Source organism: Ictalurus punctatus, chromosome 7 (assembly GCF_001660625.3).
Source record: "Ictalurus punctatus breed USDA103 chromosome 7, Coco_2.0, whole genome shotgun sequence".
Lineage (NCBI taxonomy): Eukaryota > Metazoa > Chordata > Actinopteri > Siluriformes > Ictaluridae > Ictalurus > Ictalurus punctatus.
The window spans coordinates 14,240,044-14,265,694 of NC_030422.2; the positions used below are offsets into that span (position 1 = coordinate 14,240,044).

Sequence of the window (25,651 nt, forward strand, 5' to 3'; positions counted from 1 at the left end):
CTACTCCTGTCCTCAGTCTATACACCATGTATAAATGAAACATCTGAATTAAAGAATGGTTGTCCATTTTAGGGAAATGGCAGCTTTAATGCACATTTAATAGATCTGCTGCAGCCCAACCCAAAGAGCACCCAATTTACCGTGTGGCGTTGACGGCAATCTCTTGAAGCTCTTTCTTTGTCGTAACTAGGACCTGGAAGAGCTGCACAAGCACGGTGGGCAAGAACTTTATGATGACCTGAGTCTCCACAGCGTGCAGGCACTGCCACAGGACGAGAACAAGTAAGATTTCTTTTTAAAATCAATATTTCTTTTACACGTTGGTCACAACCTCATGGCTATATCACTTGCTTCATTTATGCGAATGTACACTTGAGGCAAAAGTTTGTACACCCTACAGACAAAGACTGTTCATTTATAATAATGAGATATTTAAGGTACTGTATCTCACCAGTTCATCATCAGAGTAATAACTGCACCTTGTACCTCCCTTGTGATATGAGTGAGCCTTACCAAGTCCGTATGAATTATTTGTTACCAAAGGAAAAAAAATGTATAAGAATGTATACCATATGGTAGGTATGGTTTGTGAATTCAGGCTCTGACAGCTCATCCGCCTCAGCTATATCACTGAGGGATGTGCGCAGGACTGATTTTAATCCTACATAGCAGTTATTATTTTCAATTGCACTTGCAATACCTTCAATATTTCCTAATGGATTTAGCTGATTATATTTCCCCTCCAAAATAAACAAACGAGTAGCCCTGAGCAGTTACTAAGGACCACTGCATATTCATGTTAATAAACATTTTCTTTAATTGAGCTTATTTCATATTTGTACCTGCATTTACATCCATTTAGAACACATTATCTGTTTAATCCAAATATCCAAATATATCCATACAGTGAATGCTCTCACCTTTAAATATTTGATGAGCTCTGTCAGGTTAACTTCTGATGTAGACCACCTTAGCTGACAATATTGGAAGAAATTGTGGAGGTGCAAATCCTAGATGGGGCCAAAGACAAATGTATGTGTGTGTGGGTTTTTTAACAGTCAGTATTTAAGCCTTTTTATTTTTTTAACAGGCAGGAATGAAACTGATGTTTTTCACTCACTACAGTGAATAAAGTTCACCTGAGTATAAATTGTTGATGCTGCATAGGTCTTCACTTTAAACAGGGGCTTGGCATTCTCCACCCATTTGATGTCTGGTGACTTGTGGCAGAAATGAAAAGAACGGATTAACAACTCACCAAATTCAAGCAGAATTCATTTGGATACTAATTAAGGAAATGCATGGTCAGGTTTATAAGACATTCCGCAATAAGCGTTTGTTTCTAAAAGCCTTATTCATGATGTCTGGTTATTAGTCTCATTAGTATATATTCAACAGATTAAGTTAGTTTAAATTATTCTATAAACACATGATCATTCTTTTTCATAAAAAGTGACCACTGTTTTCATATAAAGTGATTCCATTATTTCTCCCACTATTTTTTTTTTTTAAAGCAACACTAAATATGGAATTTGAAACCGAAAATAATCTGAACTGGCATCTCTACATCTTCACAAAAGACAGGATCTATGAATATACAATGAACAAACAACTTCATGTCCTCCTGCTAGCTGTAATACCTAGCCAGCTAGCAAACTGCTAGTAAACAGGCTCACGGGCTAATTTAGATATCCATTGGCTTAATTAGTTCGCTAGCTAGCCATTTTAGCATTCAGGCTTTCAGGTATTAGGTCATCCTCTAATAATTGGTCTTTCGAACATTCCAACTCATCACTAATTTAACTCATATAACTCACTATAAATCAGTTTTAAAATGAAAAATATGGCAGCATTGATCCAAACACCGATCTATAATTAAAATCAGTTTATATAAGCTGTTTTTCAGTTTAGGAGGTAGTATTGATGATACAATTATTGATGGACATGTCAGAACGATACGCTGACTGAATGAACTGGTGCATAAACACACTAACAGTCTACTGAATAATTAATAATTCCTTATATTTATAAAGCACTTTTCTAGGCACTCAAAGCCCTTTACATTATATAGGGGGAAAATCTCCTCAATAACCATCAGTGCGTAGCATCCACCTGGATGATGGATGGCTATTAGTGGAGAGGAAAGGAGAGTGATGTAGCCAATTCAGGGATGGAGATTATTACGGGACCATGATAGAGAAGGGCCAATGGGGTAATTTCGACATTTTTAATGACCACAGAGAGTCAGGATCTCAGTTTAACGTCTCATCCGAAAGACAGATGTACCAAGAGTCCACTGACTAATTTGTCAGGGACAAGGGGGCGTTCGTGATATCCCACAGTACAGTGAAGGTCTAATTAGAACAAGAAAGCCATTAAATATTGATTTAAAGAGCAATTTGTAATTTTTAGTTCTGGTAGCACAGGATCAGTAAAAAAAAATCTTTAGCTACAAGAGATGAACCTACCTTCTTAGAGTCCTGGTTCTTATCACAAAGGTAACCAGATGGTAAATTAGCAGAAACAGGAAGCTGTAGTTCTGAAGACTGTATCCTCCCGTCCTTTAGCAATGGTGCCCAGGCATATCCCACTGCAATGCAATATTAGGTGACTGATGGACTGCTTTAATAATGAAGGTTGATACGTGCACATACAAACGTGTGCATATACCCACTCTTACCCAGTGTCTCTACACCCTCTCTCTTCTTGGAGCTGGCTTTGTTACTGAGCTCACAACTGATGTGGTAGAAGGTGAAGAGAATGTGATGCTTCTCATGAACATGGATTGGCAGTTCAATTTTAATCTACACAAAAAGAAATGACGGTCATTTATTAAGAGATTTACCTGATTACCACTGCAACCAGGAAAAGAATAAATATTCTTATAATCCATTCTCTTTCATTTCTTATACAGTGTAAGCCATATTATAGTGCTAATTACAACAAGCTATCATTGTCCTATAACACCAATGGGTAAAATCCTATTCTGCTGCCTAATAGAGAATAACTCTCACTTCCTGATATCATCAATAATGTAGTAGCTCTGTTTCTAAAAAGCATGCCTTTTCTGAGAATGGAAGTCTTGTGACTTGTAACCAGAATAAACAAAAATGACCTTTGTATTTTATTCACTGTGCATGAAATTTGAATACATTTGATTTTACATGCTGATAAAATGCCTCGATGCTTCTCTATTTCCTTAATACGAGTTTGTGTTAACTTCGCAATTCAGCTTTGTTTTATAATGTTAAGAGGAACTTGTTTTAATAAAAAGGAAGAATAAAAGGGAAAGTCTGGCGTCATTTCACCTATTCCACAAGTAATCATCTACACAGACACAAAGCAACAATTCTTTACGTTTCAATGCACTTTAAAATGGATGCTTTTATGACAATATTTATAAAATAATGAAGATTACCTCATTGTAAAAGTCTGGGCTTTGGTTGTGATGCAGCACTGCAGCAAAAGCACTAGTTGTGAACAGTGGCTCCCCTGGCTTGCCGTAGATACACTGGAATGGATATTGGATAACTATTAACGTTATGCTACATGGTTCACTCTTTCCTTATTCTGTCCAGCCATAGAGGATTTCCCAAACAGGATTTCACTTTTTTCTTCTTCACCTTGCTAGGGTAAGAACTATAAATCATGATGTGCTGGTGGGGGCATGGTCAAGCATCAGCTATGGACGGAGAGGAGGCAGGTCGAACTGGAAGGTAACCTGTGATGATTCTCACCAGTGTCTCATTAATGATAGTCTACTTATTTGTGTTTCTTTGTGCTTTCAGTGGCTCCCGTCACACACACACACACACACACACACACGAGAATGTTTAATACTTCACTGAGATTTTTAATCTTATTTCTCTCTGTAGAAGATTACCAATTATGTGATGACTTTAAGAATGCACGTTTTTCCACGCAGTATCACGGGATTTGTCCCGTGCGATCACGCAGTATCCTGCAGGCACTAAGTATTGAAATTAATTTGTTGTGCTTCACATAATAACCACCAGGTGGCGCATGGAACAACATAGTGTACCTGAACACAGCACAATAAAAATGGAATTGTTCACATAAAAAATTAAGTTTCGCATCAAAACTTATAATTAACCTAATTTAAACAAATTTGTAAGTACACGATTATGAAAAATATAAATGTGCTCTGCTGCTTGTTGCAAAATGGTTCTGAGAGGTTCACAGATCTGCGGGCCAAGCACAAGCAGATCATGGGTTTCAGTACAACAAACAGCACCGTTTGGTTGGTAAACGAATATATGTGTATATAGTATATGTCCAGGCAGAACTACTGTATCTACTAGGAAGCAGTGTTCATTCAAATGAAACATGACTGCCCCCTAATGGGCTTGTACTTCCTGTGCCGGCAGCATGCACGTGATTCCGCACGAAATCGTAGGTTTCCGTTTCCTTCTACGCGCATTTTTAATGACTTCATCTGTAACTGGTTTTCTTCATAAGGACATATTTGCATATTTAGGCAAACTGAGTCAAAACTAAATAGCTAGTTTATTGAATGACTCAGAATAGTCCTCAGAACAGTCAATAACTCCTCTATTACTGAATGTCATTTGCTGACTAAGAAATGTGCTTTTCAGTCATTATTGTTATATTAGAGTGTCAAAATGCACCCTTTTAGATTGACCAGGTCACCTAACCCAAATCCATCCATCCATCCATCCATAAATTTTCCATGCAGCTTATCCTACAGAGGGTCACGGGAGCCTCGAGTCTATCCCAGGGAACTCAGGGCACAAAGCAGGGGACACCCTGGATGGGCTGCCAACTCATCACAGAGCACACACATTCATACATGACAGATCATTTGGAAATGCTAATCAACCTACAACGCATGTAATTAGACTGGTGGAGAAAACCGGAGTACCCAGAGGAAACCCCCGAAGCACCGGGAGAACACGCAAACTCTGCTCACAAAGGGCAGAGGCGGGATTCAAACCCCCAACCCAGGAGGTGCGAGGCAAAATGAGGCAGATGTGGACATTACCTTAAGTGGGCCTGCCCCCTCTTCATCTGAGTCTTTGAACTGAATGGACACCGCAATGTTCCTCGCCTGAAGGACAGACACGTAAAACAATCACAAAACAACATTTGCACCAAAATTTCATGCAGTTTCATCAATTCTTTTTCCCTTATTTTCAATAAATCAACCTCAAGTCACTGCATCGGAAACTCTGGGTTTAGGAGTCACTAGTCGCTAAAAGTCACACAATGCGTTTGCAGCTATTTACCTTCGCAAAGGTCTTTTGACTTTCATATTTGAGCTGCTGGGGATAGATATAGAGGTGATTCTTATAGATGGTGAAAGGGTGATTGTACTTGGCTTCTTCAGAGACAAACTCTTCTAGTTCCACACAGACTTTCTCACACTGCTCTTCGAACGGCTTCACTGGGATGTAGGAGGGGGTCACTGAATCTAAGATAAGAAAAAATTTATGATGTTAATATTTACTTTACTTTTCTACTCCTTATAAGCGCACAATGTAGACAATTGTTTCTTTAACTGTTTCTCCACCCTATGGAGTGCACTACTGCAAGCGATTTGGGACTCAGCCAGATGCAGATAACTTCCAGGAAGACAGATGAAATAAATCATGTGCTGCTTTACGACGACAACTATTGATCAAGGACAATGTCAGACATGAATCTGTTATGTATGTGTATGCTTGAATCATAATCGACAGAAAAAAATCTGTTGTACAAAATGTGTTTTTATACCAAGTATGGATGCATTACTGCTTAAAACAGTAATTGACGGGCAGAACGGAAAACACAAAGGTATAATTTTGGACGGAATTCAGATTCACATGGTTAACATCTACAGCCCTTATTTGTTTTTCGTTTTTGTTTGTTTTTTTACCTTATTTTACTTTCACTGACATTATTTTACTGTCAGTGATGCACAGCTACTCAAACGGGTACCTCTCTTACACATTAGGCAACTTTTAAGGTTGAGATTATACGCTTATATTATTATACTATATTGCACTATTAAACGCAATATCTTGGCTTACTATTTACTTAGATACATACGTTACTGACATTGTGTTTGTGCAGAATAATAATTTTTAAAAATAGTCACAAAAACAACACGGTTGATTTCAGTTCATTTGTGCTATCAGCACTAATAGAAATATTATTGTTTTTTAATGATGGTTTTGAGAATGAGTATTTGTGTACTCGTTATGGAAACAACAAAACCCATTAAACGCTCTTCAGGCCAGCCCTAGAGCTGTCACTTTGGGAAGACGGTGTAATTACGCAATAAAACAAAATGCTCAGAAAGGTTCTGAATAGTCAAGCACAGTAACTGACCCATGGCGAGAGAGAAAGTTCTGTAGATGGAGTTTGGTCATTATCATTGTTGTAAGCAGTCATTATATCACAGTTCTGTCACTTCAGTAATGTACAATATGAGCTAAAATACTGTACGTGCCATAGAATCACAAGTTCAGATATATTCAATGGTTTTTTTAAAAGAAATAATATCTCTTAAAACAAAGGTCCAACAAACTGATGCGGGCCTATGGCCTTATACAAATGTACTTGCCTCTGAGAGAAGTGCCTTATGCTCAGATCTAGTCAAGATCATAAAATATATGTCTGCCTGCTAATTTATAGATCAGGCAAACTAAATCACTACAAGGATTTGCGTTGACAATCACAGACAGATATTGCCTATGGAACTTCTGAAGGTGTGATCTAGAGACTTACTTGGCAAGTCCGGAGACACACATTCGATGGTGACATTCATTTGTCCTGGGATGATTTGCAGCTTATTTTTTTCTGGTCTACAGCAAAAAACAAAACAAAACATTGTTCAAATTTCTGAACAAAACACATGAGACACGTGCAAAAAAACAACAACAAAAGACCCTAAAAACACATATACTGCATATACACTCACTTCCTGATGTCGATCAGTAGTTTGATAAGATCTTCTGTAGAGATCTTACTGCTGTCCTGGCGATACAGGGGTGAGAACTTTCCTCCCGTGTCCAAAGTACCCTGGGCATCTTTAAATACCTGCCTGGAATGGCACGACAGCAATGTGTAGTTTGATTGAATTGCAGAGGATTTTAAAGAGAAAAAAACCACAACAGCAAGCAATGAAGAAGCGGGTAATTAATTATATACTGCTATAAAACACACAACTCGAGAATCTTAGGAACAACAATTCTTCCAGTGTTATGAAACTCTTTCAACAATTTTTGATTAGAGCCTTAATTAAAACATATATGATGCAAACACTGAAATGTATTTACTAAATGTCAAAATAAAAGTCCTACAACTAGTTTGCTTAGAAGGAATTAAACCTTTTCTCCTTTTTTTCTTTACCTCAATCGTTGTCTTCCGCCTCAGTTAATTCATTTATTATTTACTATTTAATAGATGCCTTACTTGGCAGCCCAGGCAAAGGGCATCTTGTATTGGCCGAGCCGCTGGCACGTCTGCTTAGCTGTCTTCAGCACTTTCTGAACCGTCTGTGGATCACGCACACAAAAGAAAAAAAAGCAAGAAAAGCAAGATAACAATAAAACTACATCTATACATAATGAAGCAAAGCTTTAAAATATATATTAAACAATTTTACAGATCATGACACGGCTCATAAAAACAAATACGTCTGTATTCTGAGTATATGTCCAAAAAGGACAGATAATAGAAATCCTATTCTAATGAAATGAAAACACGTTTCAGCATCACCGCAAACCATTTATCCCTCGTCGTTGTGTATGCCTCTTTAAGTGGATCTTTATTTATTTATTTATTTATTACAAGTGGAGCATTCGCACCTTGCTCATATCAGACGTCTTAATGTAGGGTTCAGCGCAGTGAGTGATCCCATTCTGAAGGACCTTCTCCACCCGAGCTACTAGGAAGACATCCGCATGGGGGTTGGTCACAGAGAAGATGCCCTGTAGAACACGAAGACATTTATCGCGTTATAAATACATTTCAAACACACTGTATGTAAACTCTACACGGTTCAGATTGAAACAGATGCTCCTGCACACTTTTTTTTTGCCTGTAGAGGAGTGCAATTAGCACTGGTAGAACTTACACAATTACAACGAGACACCTCACATACTTCACTAGACACAGAAACCAGGATTACTGAAAGAATTTGGCTGGTTATTTTAGACTGTGAATAAAATCTAGAGTTATGTGTGACTGCAGATACAGAAATCGAAGATGTTTAATCGAGGTCTTTTTTTAAAGCCAATATTTCTCATAGTGAATGAGAATGCCATCAATAATAAAATAAATAAATACCAGTATCTCATGAATGACTATACTTTATGGTTAATAATGTATATTATTAATAATGCATCAATGGAACGTCATGCTGATCTGACCAGAAACAGAGTGATGACCAAAAGCAGAAAAAAGAGAAACATAAGAGAGAAGAGTTTATTGATACCTCTGAAGAAGAGACTACAGAAGAGGCTACGGTCTTATATATCAGATCAGAAAAAAAAAAATCGAATATGATGCAATGATGATATTTGAAAGCTAGCTTATCTATTCTAAAGAGATGTTTTACACGGCTAGAAATTGAAAAACGGCTGCAGACGTGGGATACTCTATTCCGCTTATACCTGAATGTTTCTCTGTTTATGAGGAAATTGTTGTTTCCAACAAACCAAATTTTTATTCAGACTCGAGGCATTTTATACTGTGTGTATGTGTGTTTTGTGAATTCTTACACATGTTAGTAGGTTATAAAGTGTTATGATGTTCCTATCTAGTTACAGTACATGTTTCATGATCTGGTATTAGATTCTTCTCCCATCTCCTTCCATCAAAAAATCTGATCCAACAAAGTCAAGCCCCTTACATGTCACAGATGTCATTCTCTGGTCTGCTGAGTTAGCCTCTGGTTTGTGTCAGTTCCAGTAAGCCACGTCATAGTCCCCACCCTGGCAGTGAAAGCACAGGGCGGTCTGGGTACAGGCTATGATTTACAGTACTACGCAGCACTAGCGCAGTTGAAGAAACGGCTCTAATGGATCAGAGACGGTATTACTGAGTGTTAAGAATGCAAAATGCCCCAGCAGGGTCTCGAACGCAATATAGACCTTTTTGATCCAAACTTCGAGAGCAAATAAGTGAAGGCCTTTGGTCTAAATGGCATTTTTTACTTACATGCTTGATTACTATTGCATAACTGAATGATTAAGGTGAAGTATAGTGTGTATGAACAGCAATGAACAGCGTAAAATGTAAGCTTTTATTTAACAAAAGGAAGAAATGCAATATAATCATTAATACGTTGAAGCTTTCTGTAAGGAGATGTCTATTTAACATTTATAGAAGGAATCTCGGCTGTCAGCTCTTTGCAACAGTCAGGTTTTCCACCATAGGAGATTCCTCACGACAGAGTTATCAGGTTTCTCAGTAACATGTCAAGCTGCATGTTTGGTTTAGTTTTTTGTCTTAACTTCACTAGAGCGAAATAGTGAGGTTGGTCAGGGTTTAGTTGTTTACAGCTGTTAAAATCAACCCAAGCTCACAGAAAAAAAATGTTTGCATGCAACTTACTTGCAGCACAATGAAATGTCAATGTTGTAGTGTCTGTACATAGCAACGTATCAAACTATCACTGAATGCTTTGTATGTCACATTCTGCACCAACATAACGTAACCAAGCTCACCTATGCTATTTCAACAACATCGATATGTAATAAGCCATTTTACAAATCTTTTATAAACCACCTCGTGAATAAAGTTTGTGCTTTTCATCATATACATTATTAAACGTTCTGGGCTCATGAATTAAGGCATAGTAAGACGGGTATTTTCTAAACGTGTAAAGTCGCTGTATTCTCTGTAGCCTTATTTACAGCCTATGACATTCTGCATTTTTATTTTACAAATTGCTGTGGTATTAAATTCATGAAACACTTTGGGCCATCCATCCATCTTCTATACCGCTTTATCCTTTTCAGGGTCACGGGGAAACCTGGAGCCTATCCCAGGGAGCATCAGGCAGGGTACAACCTGGACAGGGTGCCAGTCCATCGGAGGGCACACTCACTTACACACTCACACACCCATTCATACACTAGAGACACTTTGGACTCGACAATCAGCCTACCACGCATGTCTTTGGACTGGGGGAGGAAACTGGAGTACCCGGAGGAAACCCCCGTAGCACGGGGGCCGGTTTACAAGTAAATTGTAAAATCTCTTGTAAAGATAAAAGAACCCTTCTATCCTACTTAAAGCCATTCACACATGCTTAAAATCTTTTTAAAAAAATAAATAAAATATAAAAAAAACTGCACCTCCTACCTGAGTTGGAAAGCGTAGAAGAGACTCGGACACTCTCTGAATAACAGGTAAGCCATTGACTCTGACCGCATCTGCCACTTCTTTTCCTTCTGTCTCAGTGGGTGTGTGAGGGGCCTCAGAAAGCATCTCTCTCACACATGCAGGGTTCAGATCCACATGGAAATCTTCGGAGATCTTGCAGCCTTTGGCTACATCAAACAAGGCTAAACTGATGAAGAATGGCTCCAGCTGGAGTAAGAAGAAGGAGAATGAATACAATTGAAGCAAACAGTGACATCTGGAAAATGATTAACTTGGTAAACCTAGCACAGTTTAAGAAACTAATTTGTCAATACTCTCTCTATATATATGGTTTGGCCTGTTCTAATAAGACAATATAGTACACTTTATATGAAGGGTGCCTACATTGGCCTTCAAAACACTATTCTTAAATATTACATTGCAATGCTGGAGAATTCACATAACTGTTGGACCTTTACTTATCATTACTCTGTTGCAAGTTAGTAATTTTCTTCACTAAGAGCACATTTATGGTGGTCCATTTGCCCTGTAAACTATTATGAAGCACCATTCCGTTTCCAGCTTCATTTAATCAAGAAGCCCATACATCAACTGAATGGATGGTTGCATGCCCTTAAACTAAAAGTGGTGATCAATTTTGTATTTATAAGCCTGTTGTGGTGTACTAGTGTAAACATTCTATAGCTTGTCTTATTCAAAAAGCCCATATTTCCACTGGATAACAGGGAAAATGCATACTTCATAGAAGATATGAAAACACACAAATAACTAATTATAAAAACATTAAAGAAAAGAATATCTTGAACCGTCTACCCTCGATGATAACTGAGGTAAAGCAATCGCACTAGTATACATATTGACACCTTATGTAAGTTTTGAATAAGTGCTCAAACACTGCTTCATAAAGTGCTTTATTAATGTGTTACGAAGGTCCAATAAAGTATTACTAAAGATGTTTAACCATATTGATACACATACAACAAGGCTACATCAAGGAATTGTGCTTTTTAAGATTTTATGCAAAACGTCTTAGCATTTTGAACAGCCAAAAAAAATTATTTCCATCTGGTGCTGCCTGGGATTAAAACACAAACAGCCTGCATGACTTATGAAAGTCTATGCCATTGCTTATAAATATTTCGAAGACTCTCGTGCTTACTATTGGGAGGAGTGCCACAGATTTTCCAACCGCACTAGTGTCTTTCAGCATTCTTGTCCATATGCCATCCAGAGTGCTCTGCTGAGGATTATGTTCATTACTGTGGTTTATAGCCCTGTCTGTGCAAAAGCAGTACTGATGCCAAAATGACAGCCTTCCTCATTCAAGTCTCATTCAGACTGACTTGCCTGGTGCCTTTTCTTATTGATTTCAGTGGAGTGAGTTATGCAGAAATGTCTGAATATAAAGACTAAAAGTGCATTCTGGCAGCTGTTTTTATTTCAGTGTTGATCACTGAGTGGTTCATGTATGCCACTAGGTGGATTGTGATGGTTTTGATGGCTGAAATGGTTCTTTTGCCTTACAGCTGCTGAAAATAATTTTGACCACAAACTTGGCAAATGCAGCACACACATTCTAACCAATAATCCCAAATTTCAAATACAGATGAGTGACAAATTAAAGAGAAAAGTGTGGCTCTGTGGTGTGGGCATTTTGCTGGTGTACTTTGCGACGAGTATAAATCATAACGCTTATGCTGCGACCTTAGCAGTCACTGAACACATGGATGATTTTGGAGTGATGTGTTAGACAGCACTCTCCAACATCATCAAAACATCACTAAGACGCTTAGTGACGATTTTTTCCTTTCATTTGTCACCGGGTTGTATATGTAGAATGATCGATAGTTAAATTTCTCTTACGTTGGTCAGAACACCATCGTTTTTCTCACTGACAGAACCCTGCAGGCTGAAAGTCAGGTCATGGCAGCTGACCATAATACGGCGACCAAAGCGCTCTTCAAATGGCTTGACCTCTGGCTCAATGCCTGAGAAATCCAGTCTCTGAGAAGAGAATAACACCATATAAATTAGACTCAGTCATTAGACTACAGACATAGTAAGCGTTTAAGACAGGAAGAGCCACACCAGTAAAAGTAAAAGACTACCAACCTGAGTCTCTGGATCTAGGGAAATGATCTTCTGCCTACATTCATTCCTGTTGATTTTATTGAACTGGTCGGTTTCTCTGGCATACTGGAGATAGATATTGGATATAAGGGATAGAGAGAGACAGTGAAATGGGCAGAGAGTGTGAAAAAAGCTCTCTGAACAACTTAATGAGTAGTAGACAGTTTGATAAGAAATTAGAGGAGATCAAAATATGATAAGTGGATTGAGTTATTATTGAGAATTTGCTATACCTTCATAAGCTCTGGATGAAGACTCCGTCCAAAGCCATCGGTAATGCTCTCTGGTTTCCCCTGGCTGCAGGTTTCTTCATCTAAGTAAAGGAGATATACATATATATACACATATATATACACATATATGATAGAGTAACATGGAGTTTGTGGGACTGCTGCTATTCAGAGCAATACAAATTATCTAAAACACAAATGTATCACAAAATATGAAAACAGCAGAAAGCTTTACATTTCTGAAGCACATTGTGAGTATATATGATTTTCTATCGGTTTCACCCCAGTCCCATCGTAGCCTAATATGCTACTGTAAAAATGTGCGGTTAAACATGAAAACACATGAGAACGCTCAGACTGTGTTTGGCCTTACTTGGATTAAAAACAACCAAATTAATAAATGTAACCTGTCAATTCACGCACCATTTTATCCTAGTGTCATTTTGAAGCAGGAGTTTTAATAGTTGATGTTATCTGACTAAGTGTAACCTGTATTTGTTGATGGCAAACAATTCACCGTCATGGATGGGTTGGAGACGGATGCCAGTGCGGAGTATTTTAAAGTGCAACACAAGTGAACAAGGATTAAGACCATGTAACAAACACACACACAAACTTGTCAGGCAGGAAATACAGATGCGCATGGCACGGATACAGTAGCAAGAAAAAGTATGTGAAGCTTTTGGAATTTCATGGTTTTCTGAATAAATTTGTCATAAAATGTGATCTGATCTTCATCTAAGTCAAGGGTATTGACAAATATAATGTGTCTAAAATAATAACACAAAATAAATTCTGATCCCTCATGTCTTTATTGAACACCCTCATTCAACATTCAAAATGGCAGTGGAGAAAGTAAGTGAACCCTCAGAATTAATAAATGGTTGACCCCCCCGGCAACAATAACCTCAACCAGGCACTTCCTGTAGATGTGGATCAGACCTGCACATCGTTCAGGAGGAATTTTAGCCCATTCTTCCTGGCAGAACTGCTTTAGCTCTGTCATATTCTTTGGACGTCTCATGTGTATGGCTCACTTCAAGACATTCCATAGCATCTCTATTGGGTTGAGGTCTGGGCTCTGACTTGACCACTCCAAAAGGCGGATTTTGTTTTTCTGAAGCCATTCTGTTGTGGACTTGCTCCGGTGTTTTGGGTCGTTGTCCTGTTGTTCTACACAGTTTCAGCTGACATACAGACATTCTCACATTATCCTGAGGAATTGTCTGATATACTTGGGAATTCTTCTTCCCCTCAATGTTTGCAAGCTGGCCAGGCCCTGATGCAGCAAAGCAGGCCCAAATCATGACGTTTCCTCCACCATACTGTACGGTTGGGATGATGTTTTCATGATGATATGCCGTGCCCTTTCTACACCAGATGTAGTGCTGTGTGGTTTTTCCAAATAGTTCAATCTTAGTTTCATCAGTCCACAAAACATTTTGCCAATACCGCTGTGGAGTGTCAATGTGCTCTTTTGCAAACTTCAGGCATGCAGCAATGTTCTTTTTAGTAAGCAGTGGATTTCTTCGTGGTGTCCTGCGTAGATACCCTGCTTGTTCAATGTTTTACGTATTGTAGACTCATGAACAGAGATGTTAACCAGTTCCAATGATGCCTTCAAATCTTTGGCTGTCATTCGGGGTTGTTTCTTTACCTCATTGATGAGTCTTCGTTGTGCTCTTGGTGTCACTTTGACTGAGCGCCCACTTCATGGTAGAGTAGCAACAGTCCCAAAGTGTCTCCATTTGTAAAATGTTTGCCTAACTGTAGACTGGTGAATTTCTAAAGTCTTTGAAATCACTTTGTAACCCTTGCCAACTTTATGTAAATCAACAATTCTTGATCGTGGATCCTCTGAAAGCTCTTTTTGGCAAGGCATGGCTCACATAAGCATGTGCTACTTGCACAGAGCAAACTCCAAAAGTTTGAAGGGTTTTTATCAGTCAAAGTAGCTGTAGTCCACACCTCCAAACTCATTTTCTTAACGAGGCTTCAGGTGTGCTAAAACCTGACTCCAATTAGCTTTTTTCAGGTCATTAACTCAAGGATTCATATACTTTTTCCTCAATCACTATGAGGTATTTTTTGTTTGTTCTCAATAAAGACATGAAAGATCAGAATTTTTTTTGTGTTATTATTTTAGACACATTATCTTTGTCAATACCCTTGACTTAGATGAAGATCAAATCACATTTTATAACAAATTTATGCAGAAGATCATGAAATTCCAAAAAGGTTCACATACGTTTTCTTGCCACTGTATAACAACATACAGTACGATGACTTTACTCACACAGATGCTAGATAAAGAGTGTTATACAAATGTGACTTAAATACTAGTGCTCTTTACACCAGAACGTGAATCAGGTGCAAACAGTCATGTGACGTGAATCTGGTGATTGGGTAAGGTGAAATGGCTGATGTGAATCGTAGTCCTGTGCTGTATTCAGCGCAACCATCAGTACGTTTACATGAACAACAATAATCTGATATTAACCCGATTAAGACAATACTCTGATTAAGAAATTACCATGTAAACACTGATTATTGATTACCTTAATCTGACTAACGCCATAAATCCGGCTAAGCAGTCGTCTATTTGCACATACAGCATGACAAGTAATTAACTTGAAGCTTTCATAACATTAAAAATGAAACACCCAAAACTGTATACGGTACCATAACGAATATGTTATGTATGTTGATACGTGAAATTCTGGAGGGAGCGTCGGACGGCGTGGCGTGGGGACGTAATGACGTGTGCCGTTAATCGATCTATGTGCTATAACATGTAAAACCTAAACATGAAATTAATAATCTAAAAGCAACTCATGTAAACACCTTGATCACAATATAGTCTTATTCTGAATAAGGTCAATAATTAGATTATTGCTGTCCATGTAAACATAGTCCATGACATTCACCCTTTCGGTGAAGGCATTTCCCAACCATCTGAAATGAATCAGCATATAACACTAAACCTCCCAACCTGCTTACTTCACCCCGAAAGCTTTTCAGCTGTACCCAATATATAATCTTTGCCGTTTAGATTAGTTTGCAGTGATAGACCAGACGTGCACCTAACACTTCAACATCGCTCCATCGGCTGGCGTATTACTGCAAATAAACCACATCTTCCATAAAGCACCATGTTTCTAATCTTTACTTCAACGTTCTCCGGGAATCACCGCATTGAGAATTTTGTGATCCAACACCTGGAACATAACTTAAGCACACTACAGCCAATTACAACTACTTTTACTGCTGCAGTCATTTTCACGCTACGAGGTTATCATAGCCAGGTGTTACAGATAATGAAAGGATGTATTAAGCTCCCCAGAAATTAGTTGGAATATAGTCAGCATTGTTTAGTCCTATGCAAAATGCCTTTAAATATTTGCTCAACAAAAACTAAAATGTGGCCTCAGCTGATAGAGTGCAGGTAACACACACTCCCAGGAAAGGAAACATAACAGTGGCAGAAAGATGACAGAGTCACATGTGGGATATGCTGAAACTGCTGCGGATTATGCTATGGTCATTTAATAATATTCATCATGATTGCCAAGGTTCACATACAGTTGTGCCCAAAAGTTTGCATACCCATTGCAGAATCTGCTAAATCTTAATACTGTTAACAATATAAATTGTTAGTATTTTGTCTTCTGAGAGACGTAACTATCTTATATCTAAGTAAGTATCTTATTTAGCTTCTGAACGGCAGTACTACATGGAAAAAAAGAGATCTTTAAACTAAATAATAACAATTTACACTGATTATCCTGTTCAAAAGTTTACATCCCCCTGGCTCTTAATGTTTCATGTTGCCTTATTTAGCATCAGTGAATGTTTGCACCTTATACAGTGAAGGAAAGAAGTATTTGATCCCCTGCTGATTTTGTACGTTTGCCCACTGACAAAGAAATGATCAGTCTATAATTTTAATGGTAGATTTATTTGAACAGTGAGAGACAGAATAACAACAATAAAATCCAGAAAAACGCATGTCAAAAATGTTATAAATTGATTTGCATTTTAATGAGGGAAATAAGTATTTGACCCCTCTTAGTACTTAGTGGCAAAACCCTTGTTGGCAATCACAGAGGTCAGAGGTCAGACGTTTCTTGTAGTTGGCCACCAGGTGTGCACACATCTCAGGAGGGATTTTGTCCCACTCCTCTTTGCAGATCTTCTCCAAGTCATTAAGGTTTCGAGGCTGACGTTTGGCAACTCGAACCTTCAGCTCCCTCCACAGATTTTCTATGGGATTAAGGTCTGGAGACTGGCTAGGCCACTCCAGGACCTTAATGTGCTTCTTTTTGAGCCACTCCTTTGTTGCCTTGGCCGTGTGTTTTGGGTCATTGTCATGCTGGAATACCCATCCACGACCCATTTTCAATGCCCTGGCTGAGGGAAGGAGGTTCTCACCCAAGATTTGACGGTACATGGGCCCCGTCCATCGTCCCTTTGATGCGGTGAAGTTGTCCTGTCCCCTTAGCAGAAAAACACCCCCAAAGCATAATGTTTCCACCTCCATGTTTGACGATGGGGATGGTGTTCTTGGGGTCATAGGCAGCATTCCTCCTCCTCCAAACACGGCGAGTTGAGTTGACGCCAAAGAGCTCCATTTTGGTCTCATCTGACCTCAACACTTTCACCCAGTTGTCCTCTGAATCATTCAGATGTTCACTGGCAAACTTCAGACGGGCATGTATATGTGCTTTCTTGAGTAGGGGGACCTTGCGGGCGCTGCAGGATTTCAGTCCTTCTTTCAGTGACTATGGTCCCAGCTGCCTTGAGATCATTGACAAGATCCTCCCGTGAAGTTCTGGGCTGATTCCTCACTGTTCTCCTGATCATTGCAACTCCACGAGGTGAGATCTTGCATGGGGCCCAAACCGAGGGAGACTGACAGTTCTTTTGTGTTTCTTCCAATCGCACCAATTGTTGTCACCTTCTCACCAAGCTGCTTGGCAATGGTCTTGTAGCCCATTCCAGACTTGTGTAGGTCTACAATCTTGTCCCTGACATCCTTGGAGAGCTCTTTGGTCTTGGCCATGGTGGAGAGTTTGGAATCTGATTGATTGATTGCTTCTGTGGACAGGTGTCTTTTATACAGGTAACAAACTGAGATTAGGAGCACTCCCTTTAAGAGTGTGCTCCTAATCTCAGCTCGTTACCTGTATAAAAGACACCTGGGAGCCAGAAATCTTTCTGATTGAGAGGGGGTCAAATACTTATTTCCCTCATTAAAATGCAAATCAATTTATAACACTTTTGACATGCGTTTTTCTGGATTTTCTTGTTGTTATTCTGTCTCTCACTGTTCAAATAAATCTACCATTAAAATTATAGACTGATCATTTCTTTGTCAGTGGGCAAACGTACAAAATCAGCAGGGGATCAAAAATTTTTTCCCTCACTGTATAATAGTTTATATCCCTTATGTAATACTATTACATTTAATAGTGTAATAGTGTACGAGTCCCTCAGTTGTCCTCAGTGTGAAAAGATGAATGTCAGCATCATATAACAGCATCTTTATCTGCTGTTGAAAAGGGGTCAAATATGGAGAATATGCTGGAAAAAAAAAGAATGTGCAGGACCTGGAGGATTTTTTTTAAAGAACAGTGGGTAGTTTAACTGCTCAGGACAAACAAGGGACTAATGAACAACTATCACAAAACATAAAAAACAGTCGATGAGCATCCAGGTAACAACAAAAAGTATTAAGAATGAAGTGTATGTAAACTTTTGAACAGGGTAATTTTTTATAAATTCAGCTACTATCTTGTCTTGTGGACTATATGTCAACATCTGTTATGTGAAATAGCTTATACAGGACAGTACTAAATAAAAAAACAACAACATGGGATTTTTATGATCCCTCTTATTTTGTTAACAGAATTAAGATTTAGCAGGTTCTGCAAGGGGTATGCAAACTTTTGGACACAACTGTGTATACATTTTATATATATATATATATATATATATATATATATATATATATATATATATATATATATAATTTTGCACATCATTGGCTACTACCTGCCACCAACAATTTTCAGGGTAAAAACTAAACCTCTTCATTTCTCCCAGTATATACCGAGCTTCTAACGAATCTCAGTCAACCGTATGAGTTTGTGCTCTGTCCAGCAAAACTCCCACAGAACAGCAGAATCCAGTCACGGCCAAGTCACAGACTGCCAACGCATGGAAAAATATTTACACACAGGGCAGGAGAGTGGGATGATCTCTGCTCTAATGAAAGGCATCACCCAGACTCAAACGTACATCCACACACACACACACACACACACACACACACACACACACACACACACACACACACACAAGCTGGCTGCTTTTGTTGCACAGTTGTTCTGCTTTACTGACATACAGGAAAGTCTGAAGGCAAAATGCTCTTAAATAACTTCCTCAATGAAAATAAAGTATGAAACTAGGAAAGGGAAGTAAAGGAGACACAATGATGAACAACAAGCTGAACGAAACCAGATTGGCAAAGTTTCATTTTACCTACTAAACATTCTTAAGAATATGCGTTATGCAAGTTATTAATTATATGTATTTGCTGTACAGATTGTGTGTGAGCCAGTAGAATTACTAGTAAGACCAAGGTACGCCCTGAGTCTCAAGTGCAATTATACCACAGTGCTGTTGAATTCTCGATTCAGAATGGTCTGCAGATTTATATTAATGCACTTGTTGGTACTGATGCATAGTATCAACTTGTGCAAGGATTTGTATGGGCAATTTTGATATGGTGAAGCTTTCATATGCAGAATGATATATTAATTTAGCAATTTTGGAAGGATTCTTTGTAAAAGTCAAAGGTAAGGCTGTTTCATTAAGTTTTCTGACTTCTCAGTAACCTTCTCTGCATTTTTGGTGTTGTTAAGTTCAAAAGATAGAAAAGGAGAGGCAGCTGAGGGAACAGCTGTTTATAGCCGCTATAACATAAACAATAACAGGAATTTGTTTCATGGACATTCCACAACAGTAAATGCAACTGTAAAAGGATAAAAAGTATAAAATCTTGTTCTTTAATAAATAGATAAGAATTGTATTGGAAAAACCTGCTGTGGTACAAAGGGAATAAAACATTTTAGGACCTGCCCCATCATGTTTTATTACTAAAATATCAAAATAATACACAACAAATGTGCAAAGCGCATACCTAAAGAGCACATCATCAGCAGGTGTGGTGTCTGACCTTGCTCTGTATTGCATGTGAGCTATGTGCATCAGTGGCATTAATGTTTGTAGCAACTGAGTATGGGTATGAGTATGACCACCTGCATTATAGTACACAGTGTACATACTATATGTGTATATGACAGAGGTAGACAAGCCGGAAGTTTCAGCCGCAACCATACCACAGCCCAAGAGCATGCAGTCTAAGATTGTCTCAACCCCAACAGAGAATCTGAACCAGTCATAGCTAGACAAAATTCTGGCAGAACCTATTTACCACCAAATAAAAAGACAAACTCCTGGCCGTTATCTTGTATTCGGCATTCAGTAGAGTATTAAACAAATTCAAAACGAATACTTGACAATAAAAAAAGGTACATGCAGTCAAATACAAATGTATCAATTTGTCAGTGCCTTCTAATGTAACTTTCAGTACACTTTACACGACCCAATAATGCACTGTTCAATGCATTCATTGCTCAGTGCAACACTTGACATGTTATAACTGAAGAATGGAATAAAATTAGGGATGAAAACTAAAGTAGAGAAATGATTTAAAATGGAAAATGGAATTTGCCCATTTAGCCACAAAAGCATGAACGATGTCAGGCAGTGAGGTTGGACAAACAGTCAGCGTTCTAATTCACCCCAAAGGTGTTCAGTAGGGTTGAGGTCAAGGCTCTGTGTAGGCCATTCAAGTTCTTCCACATCAACCTTGTCAATCCATGTCTTCATGGATTCACTTTGTGCACAGGGGCATTACTGTCATAGTGGAGCAGGTTTGGGCTAGGTCTGTTCCAGAGAGGGGAAATTATAGTGTTATAGCACATAAAGACATCCTTTATGTTTCCAACTTTGTGGCAACAGTTTGGAGAAGGCCCACATATGGGTGTGTGTGAGAAGGTCAGGTGTCCACATACTTTTGGCCATGTCATCTAGACTATGAAGAACCTAAATGTGAAGTGTAAACCAGTGGTTTTCAAAGAGGGGGCCGCCAGGGGGCACCCAGGAGGCCTCAACAATTTAGTGTGAAAAATAAATAAATACATGATTTTCTCTTTCTCACTCTCAGACAACCACACACACACACACACACACACACACACACAATCAATTGCTAATCTAATGTAATGTAAAGATGCAAGATGTAATTATTAATAAAAAAAAGGGGGGGTGATATACTCAGAAGTCTGTATTTTTAAAGTGTTTTAAAGACATCTTGCAAAATAGGGGCCTCGGTCAAATGTTAATGCCATTTGCGGGGCCTCGCCCTGGAAAAGTTTGGGAACCACTGGTCTAAACCATACCAGAGCTGGTCAAATATGTGAGAAACAGAAAAGCAGTATGAATATCCAGTTCCCATCGGGTTCAGGAAAACATCTCAAGTTCTAAGACAGAGACAGAGGGAGTAAAAGACAGATAAACACACCTAATGCACAGTCTGAGGAGTCAGTTCCGTTCCTCCTGTCATCTGATGAACTCTGGAGCGCAAGCTTCAGTGTGTTCACCCAGTCCTCCATTTCAGCTTCGCTTTCTGCTGCCAAATAGTGACTGTAGCGCTCTTGCATCTTCAGCTCAAAGCCATTCCGACGCATCTTAGGACACTATGGAGCAGGCAGAGATCATTTACACCTTTTTTCTCAGTCAGCATTTCCATTTGAGTGCTTAGCCTTTGAACTCCAAATCATTAAAAAATACTACAGATAAACTCCATGTCTTACCAAAGGCCTGGCCACTAACCCAAACCCAAGCCCGAGCCAAGGAGTAACGAAGTTCTGACTATACGACTTGTAAATATTTTCCCTGGTTAAGTGTACTGATAACGAGTACCGTCACTACGTCGATACAAGAATCCAAGTAGATGGAGCCTTTGGTCTCTTTAAAGTTCTTCTCATCTTTGTAGGAATTGAGAATGTAGGAACCATCAGGGAGCTGAGACAAGTAGAAATAGCGCCGCTTGAATACCTAGGATTAGAAAAGCCTGCTTAAGTAAATGAGGCTGACGTTTAAACAAAGGAATCACGGTTAAGACAAAATACAGACCACATGATTTCAAATGAATGCGGTTAATAAGGTTTCAGTTACCTTCATTGACACAGAAAGGCTGCTGTTGATATTGGCTTTATGGAGCCATCCCTGTTTCATCACACCTCCTTTCTGAGAGCACAGCGATAAGGAGTCCTGATTCACACACACAGAAACAGAAATAAGAACATACATTAATAAGATGACTGAACTACTCAAACTATGGCATATCTTACCATAACTAAAATTACAGTTAAACATACTGTATATATATATATATATATATATATATATATATATATATATATATATATATATATATATGCAAAAGTTTTATGCACACTAGGTTTTTTTTTTAGAAAAAGTATTTTTGATGCTGATTTCATGTGAATGTATATAATTTTTTTTTTTTTAATGTTTTTTTAAATGTCACTAAAAGACAGTAACACACTCTATATACACTATATAATAATGCACATATATTATATGTGTAATAATACACTGCATCATCAAGGATGTCTGGGATTTTTTTTTTCTGTAGAAAACTGAAGCAAGTGAGACAGTCAATTTCTACACAAGAACCATGGCAGGTTCTCCAAGGTACTCGAAACAACCTCCTAATCAAAGGCAAATGGTGGACACACTTTATTTATTCTTTTATTTATTTATTTATTTATTTATTTATTTATTTATTTATTTATTTATTTATTACATTTTACTGCTTATACAGTTGGACATTTAGAGACTCTTTATTTCATTATTTTTGAATGTATCTCCACTTGTCAGAGTTTGACATGTGCCTTAGACTTCTGCACAGTACTGTATATTCACAAAACCCAGTGTCAATACAGTGGTGCTTAAAATAATTTTCTATATATCTGCATTAAATATGACCTAAAACATCATCAGATTTTCACACAAGTCCTAAAAGTAGAGAGAGAACCCAATTAAACAAATGAGACAAAAATATTATACTTGGTCATTTATTTATTGAGGAAAATGATCCAGTATTACATATCTGTGAGTGACAAAAATATGTGAACCTTTGCTTTCAGTATTTGGTCTGACCCCTTGTGCAGCAATAAAAGCATGTCGATATAAGTTTTGCTAACTTGTTATCATTAACTGGCTATATTTAACTAAATTTTCTTGTTTTCTTTGCTAATGCCAGGTTAGATTAACATTGATTCCTGAAGCTAATGTAATTGGCTAGGAAACAAGTTAGATTCTAGCTAAGGGTTATTTATTTAACTTTTGTCTGGATTATTATTGTTTAAAAAGGGGGACATTTAATGTAAGTTAATGCCTAATACATGCATATTCCTGTCTCATATGCCCAATAAAATATCATTTAAAAGGGTAAATATTAGTTATTTACTTCCGATTCATTCATTAGAGAACCATGGAGCATTATTCATGCATATTACCAGCAAACTTACTTGATGTTTCAGGCAAAACAACATGGTTGCTTAAAACAAAAACCATCTCCTAGCAGTTTTAGATGAGTAATAATATCTACGTTTCACATGAAAACATGACATTACCTAATTGCTTCAGGTAAAGACATTTTTACTTTCACTTGAATACAGCTGCCTGGATACAAAGACTTTTAACAGAATATGATTTTGACACATATATCTACTGTACTTTCTCAGTAATGTTTCCACCCCTGCTACCATGTAAGTTAAAAACAACTTCTTATTTTTTCATCTTACAGTCATGTAAATAGACTCGTAAACAACCATTCTTCATATCACATGTTGTGTAGGGTTTCTACAGTCAAATGATCTTTTAGCAACAGTAACCTAGTAAATTTAACATGAAAAAACAGAAGTTATTTAACATGTGTTCTGTCATGTTCCCATGGGAAATAAAATACCTGTAAGATATATAAGTGTTATTTATGGTTTTCTATAGTTTTGGTACTAATGATAATCAATCCTAATTCATGCAGTGAGCTTTTCATGCAGTGAGCTTTCAGAACCACAATTTCTCTGTGTGTGTGTGTGTGTGTGTGTGTGTGTGTGTCCGCGCATATATCTCTCTAATGTAATTGAAGTGGCCTGGCGCCCTATATCAATGCGCTTTTCTCTAGCTCTCTACTGTAATGTGATTGTCCAAGTGCACTCCCTCCCCTCTCTTGCTGTCTCTCTTTCCCTCTCTCGCTCACTGCTCCTCTGAGACTAAAGGATCAATCACTCTCCCGCTTCCTCTCTTCCCCTGATCGCTCTATGGATTAAAAGCCATTATTTTCCATCAGTTATTCATTTCAGCAGGCATGTACAGGGCTACACTAATGTCCTCGAATTGGCTAACACAAGGAAACAGTATTGGAAATTAGCTTCAGGGCTATAAGACTTCTGGATCATGATCATGATATCACGCACTCAGCAACCCCACAGAGAAAAATACGAAGCCGTTTAAAATTAGAACAACCTCTGAATGGCATTGATGCATTACGGACACACAAAACACAGAGAAAGGCAATACTTTCTCCTTTAATAGTTACTCATACTCTCCATCTTGTATCAGCCAGATCGACCAGACATTTCATTTGTGGCTATTTATAGTGTGAGCGCTTCAGGCCACTGAAAAGGCCTCTGTGCTGACTCTAGACATGCGACTGATTTTCCTCTTAGCAATCAAATCACACATCATGACTAAAAAAAAAAAACACAAGACCATCATTTTTAACATGCATTAGATTAGCAGCTTTGCAGCTTCTGTAGACCTGGAACCAACAAACCATGACTGCTCATGGGTATTGTAACACGTATGGTCAAAAGTCACACTGCAGTTTCACTGATTCTAGCTTGAGAGCACATTTTAGCACACTGATCAGGAATTCAGAATCACAGACATACACTGAAGTCCTCTTACCTCCTCTCCCTCATCAGTTTCAAACACGTGGTATGGGAGTTTCTCAGTCTTAGTCCCTTTACTGGAACAGAAAACAAAGCAGTATAGCTAGACTGTTAGCAGGGCACTGGAACAACCGACTACACTGAAAACATTGTGAATTTACATTGGCACTAGAAAGCTTGTGAACCTTAAAAGAATTTCTGAATTTTGGAGTAAATTCAAATTTGATCAAAAATAGATTAAAAGAACCCAATAAAACTAAATATCACGCATAATGTACTTTTTTATTATTATTATTCATTAAGGGCCATATTTTCAGAGTTGACTTGACCACACATAATGAGGAGTTAATACCAAACCTGCACACATTGGTATTCAGACCTCAGATATAACTACACTTACCCAGTACTAAGACTAATCGTGTAGGAGTTGCACAAAAACAGTGCGTCACGGTTTTGCACAATTCTAGATTCCTAACAGGAAATTCTACAGGAACATATCAGCTATCTGTCTAGGAATTAAAGCTTAACCAAAGTTGAGTCTCGTAGCAAGACCAAGAGCCTAAACTCACAAATCAGGTCTTCAATGTTTCTTTTTTCAGGAATTTTGAGTTTTAAAAATGGCCAAATATGGTTCTGCAATTCCCACAATGTGGAGAACCCACACACAGAACAGATTCAATGCTTTGCTCAATTCATAGTAATATGTGGATTGGTTTAAATTTGTTGTTTTAGTGATCACTATGCTGTGCAGAATTCTGGTACGTGTATTTATACAGACAAATTAGTAGTATTGGTATACGGACAAATTAAAGGCAAAAACAGTGG

The 25,651-nt window shown here is 38.1% G+C and overlaps 1 protein-coding gene and 1 long non-coding RNA gene across 7 annotated transcripts in view; one reads left to right on the forward strand and one right to left on the reverse strand.

The window, feature by feature from the left end:
- Nucleotides 1-25,651, reverse strand: part of dock11 (dedicator of cytokinesis 11) — an 82,785-nt gene that overhangs the window by 45,022 nt on the left and 12,112 nt on the right. For 5 of the 6 annotated variants that reach the window (XM_017472259.3, XM_017472258.3, XM_053681307.1 and 2 more), the window contains exons 5-24: nt 24,843-24,903; nt 22,023-22,118; nt 21,768-21,902; nt 21,367-21,541; nt 12,720-12,799; nt 12,469-12,552; nt 12,220-12,360; nt 10,336-10,563; nt 7,833-7,955; nt 7,438-7,520; nt 6,944-7,066; nt 6,751-6,827; nt 5,268-5,452; nt 5,024-5,089; nt 3,419-3,511; nt 2,681-2,804; nt 2,469-2,590; nt 1,140-1,220; nt 921-1,010; nt 141-262 (exon numbers count right to left, since the gene is read on the reverse strand). In XM_017472259.3, the coding sequence (XP_017327748.1) occupies nt 141-262; nt 921-1,010; nt 1,140-1,220; nt 2,469-2,590; nt 2,681-2,804; nt 3,419-3,511; nt 5,024-5,089; nt 5,268-5,452; nt 6,751-6,827; nt 6,944-7,066; nt 7,438-7,520; nt 7,833-7,955; nt 10,336-10,563; nt 12,220-12,360; nt 12,469-12,552; nt 12,720-12,799; nt 21,367-21,541; nt 21,768-21,902; nt 22,023-22,118; nt 24,843-24,903 (2,289 nt within the window). The remainder of the gene's footprint in view (nt 1-140; nt 263-920; nt 1,011-1,139; nt 1,221-2,468; nt 2,591-2,680; nt 2,805-3,418; nt 3,512-5,023; nt 5,090-5,267; nt 5,453-6,750; nt 6,828-6,943; nt 7,067-7,437; nt 7,521-7,832; nt 7,956-10,335; nt 10,564-12,219; nt 12,361-12,468; nt 12,553-12,719; nt 12,800-21,366; nt 21,542-21,767; nt 21,903-22,022; nt 22,119-24,842; nt 24,904-25,651) is intronic. The other variant, XM_053681308.1, reaches the window with a different exon arrangement.
- Nucleotides 189-5,442, forward strand: LOC128632966 (uncharacterized). The gene is made up of 2 exons (XR_008396664.1): nt 189-282; nt 3,632-5,442. It is a non-coding gene; the product is annotated as an uncharacterized LOC128632966 (long non-coding RNA).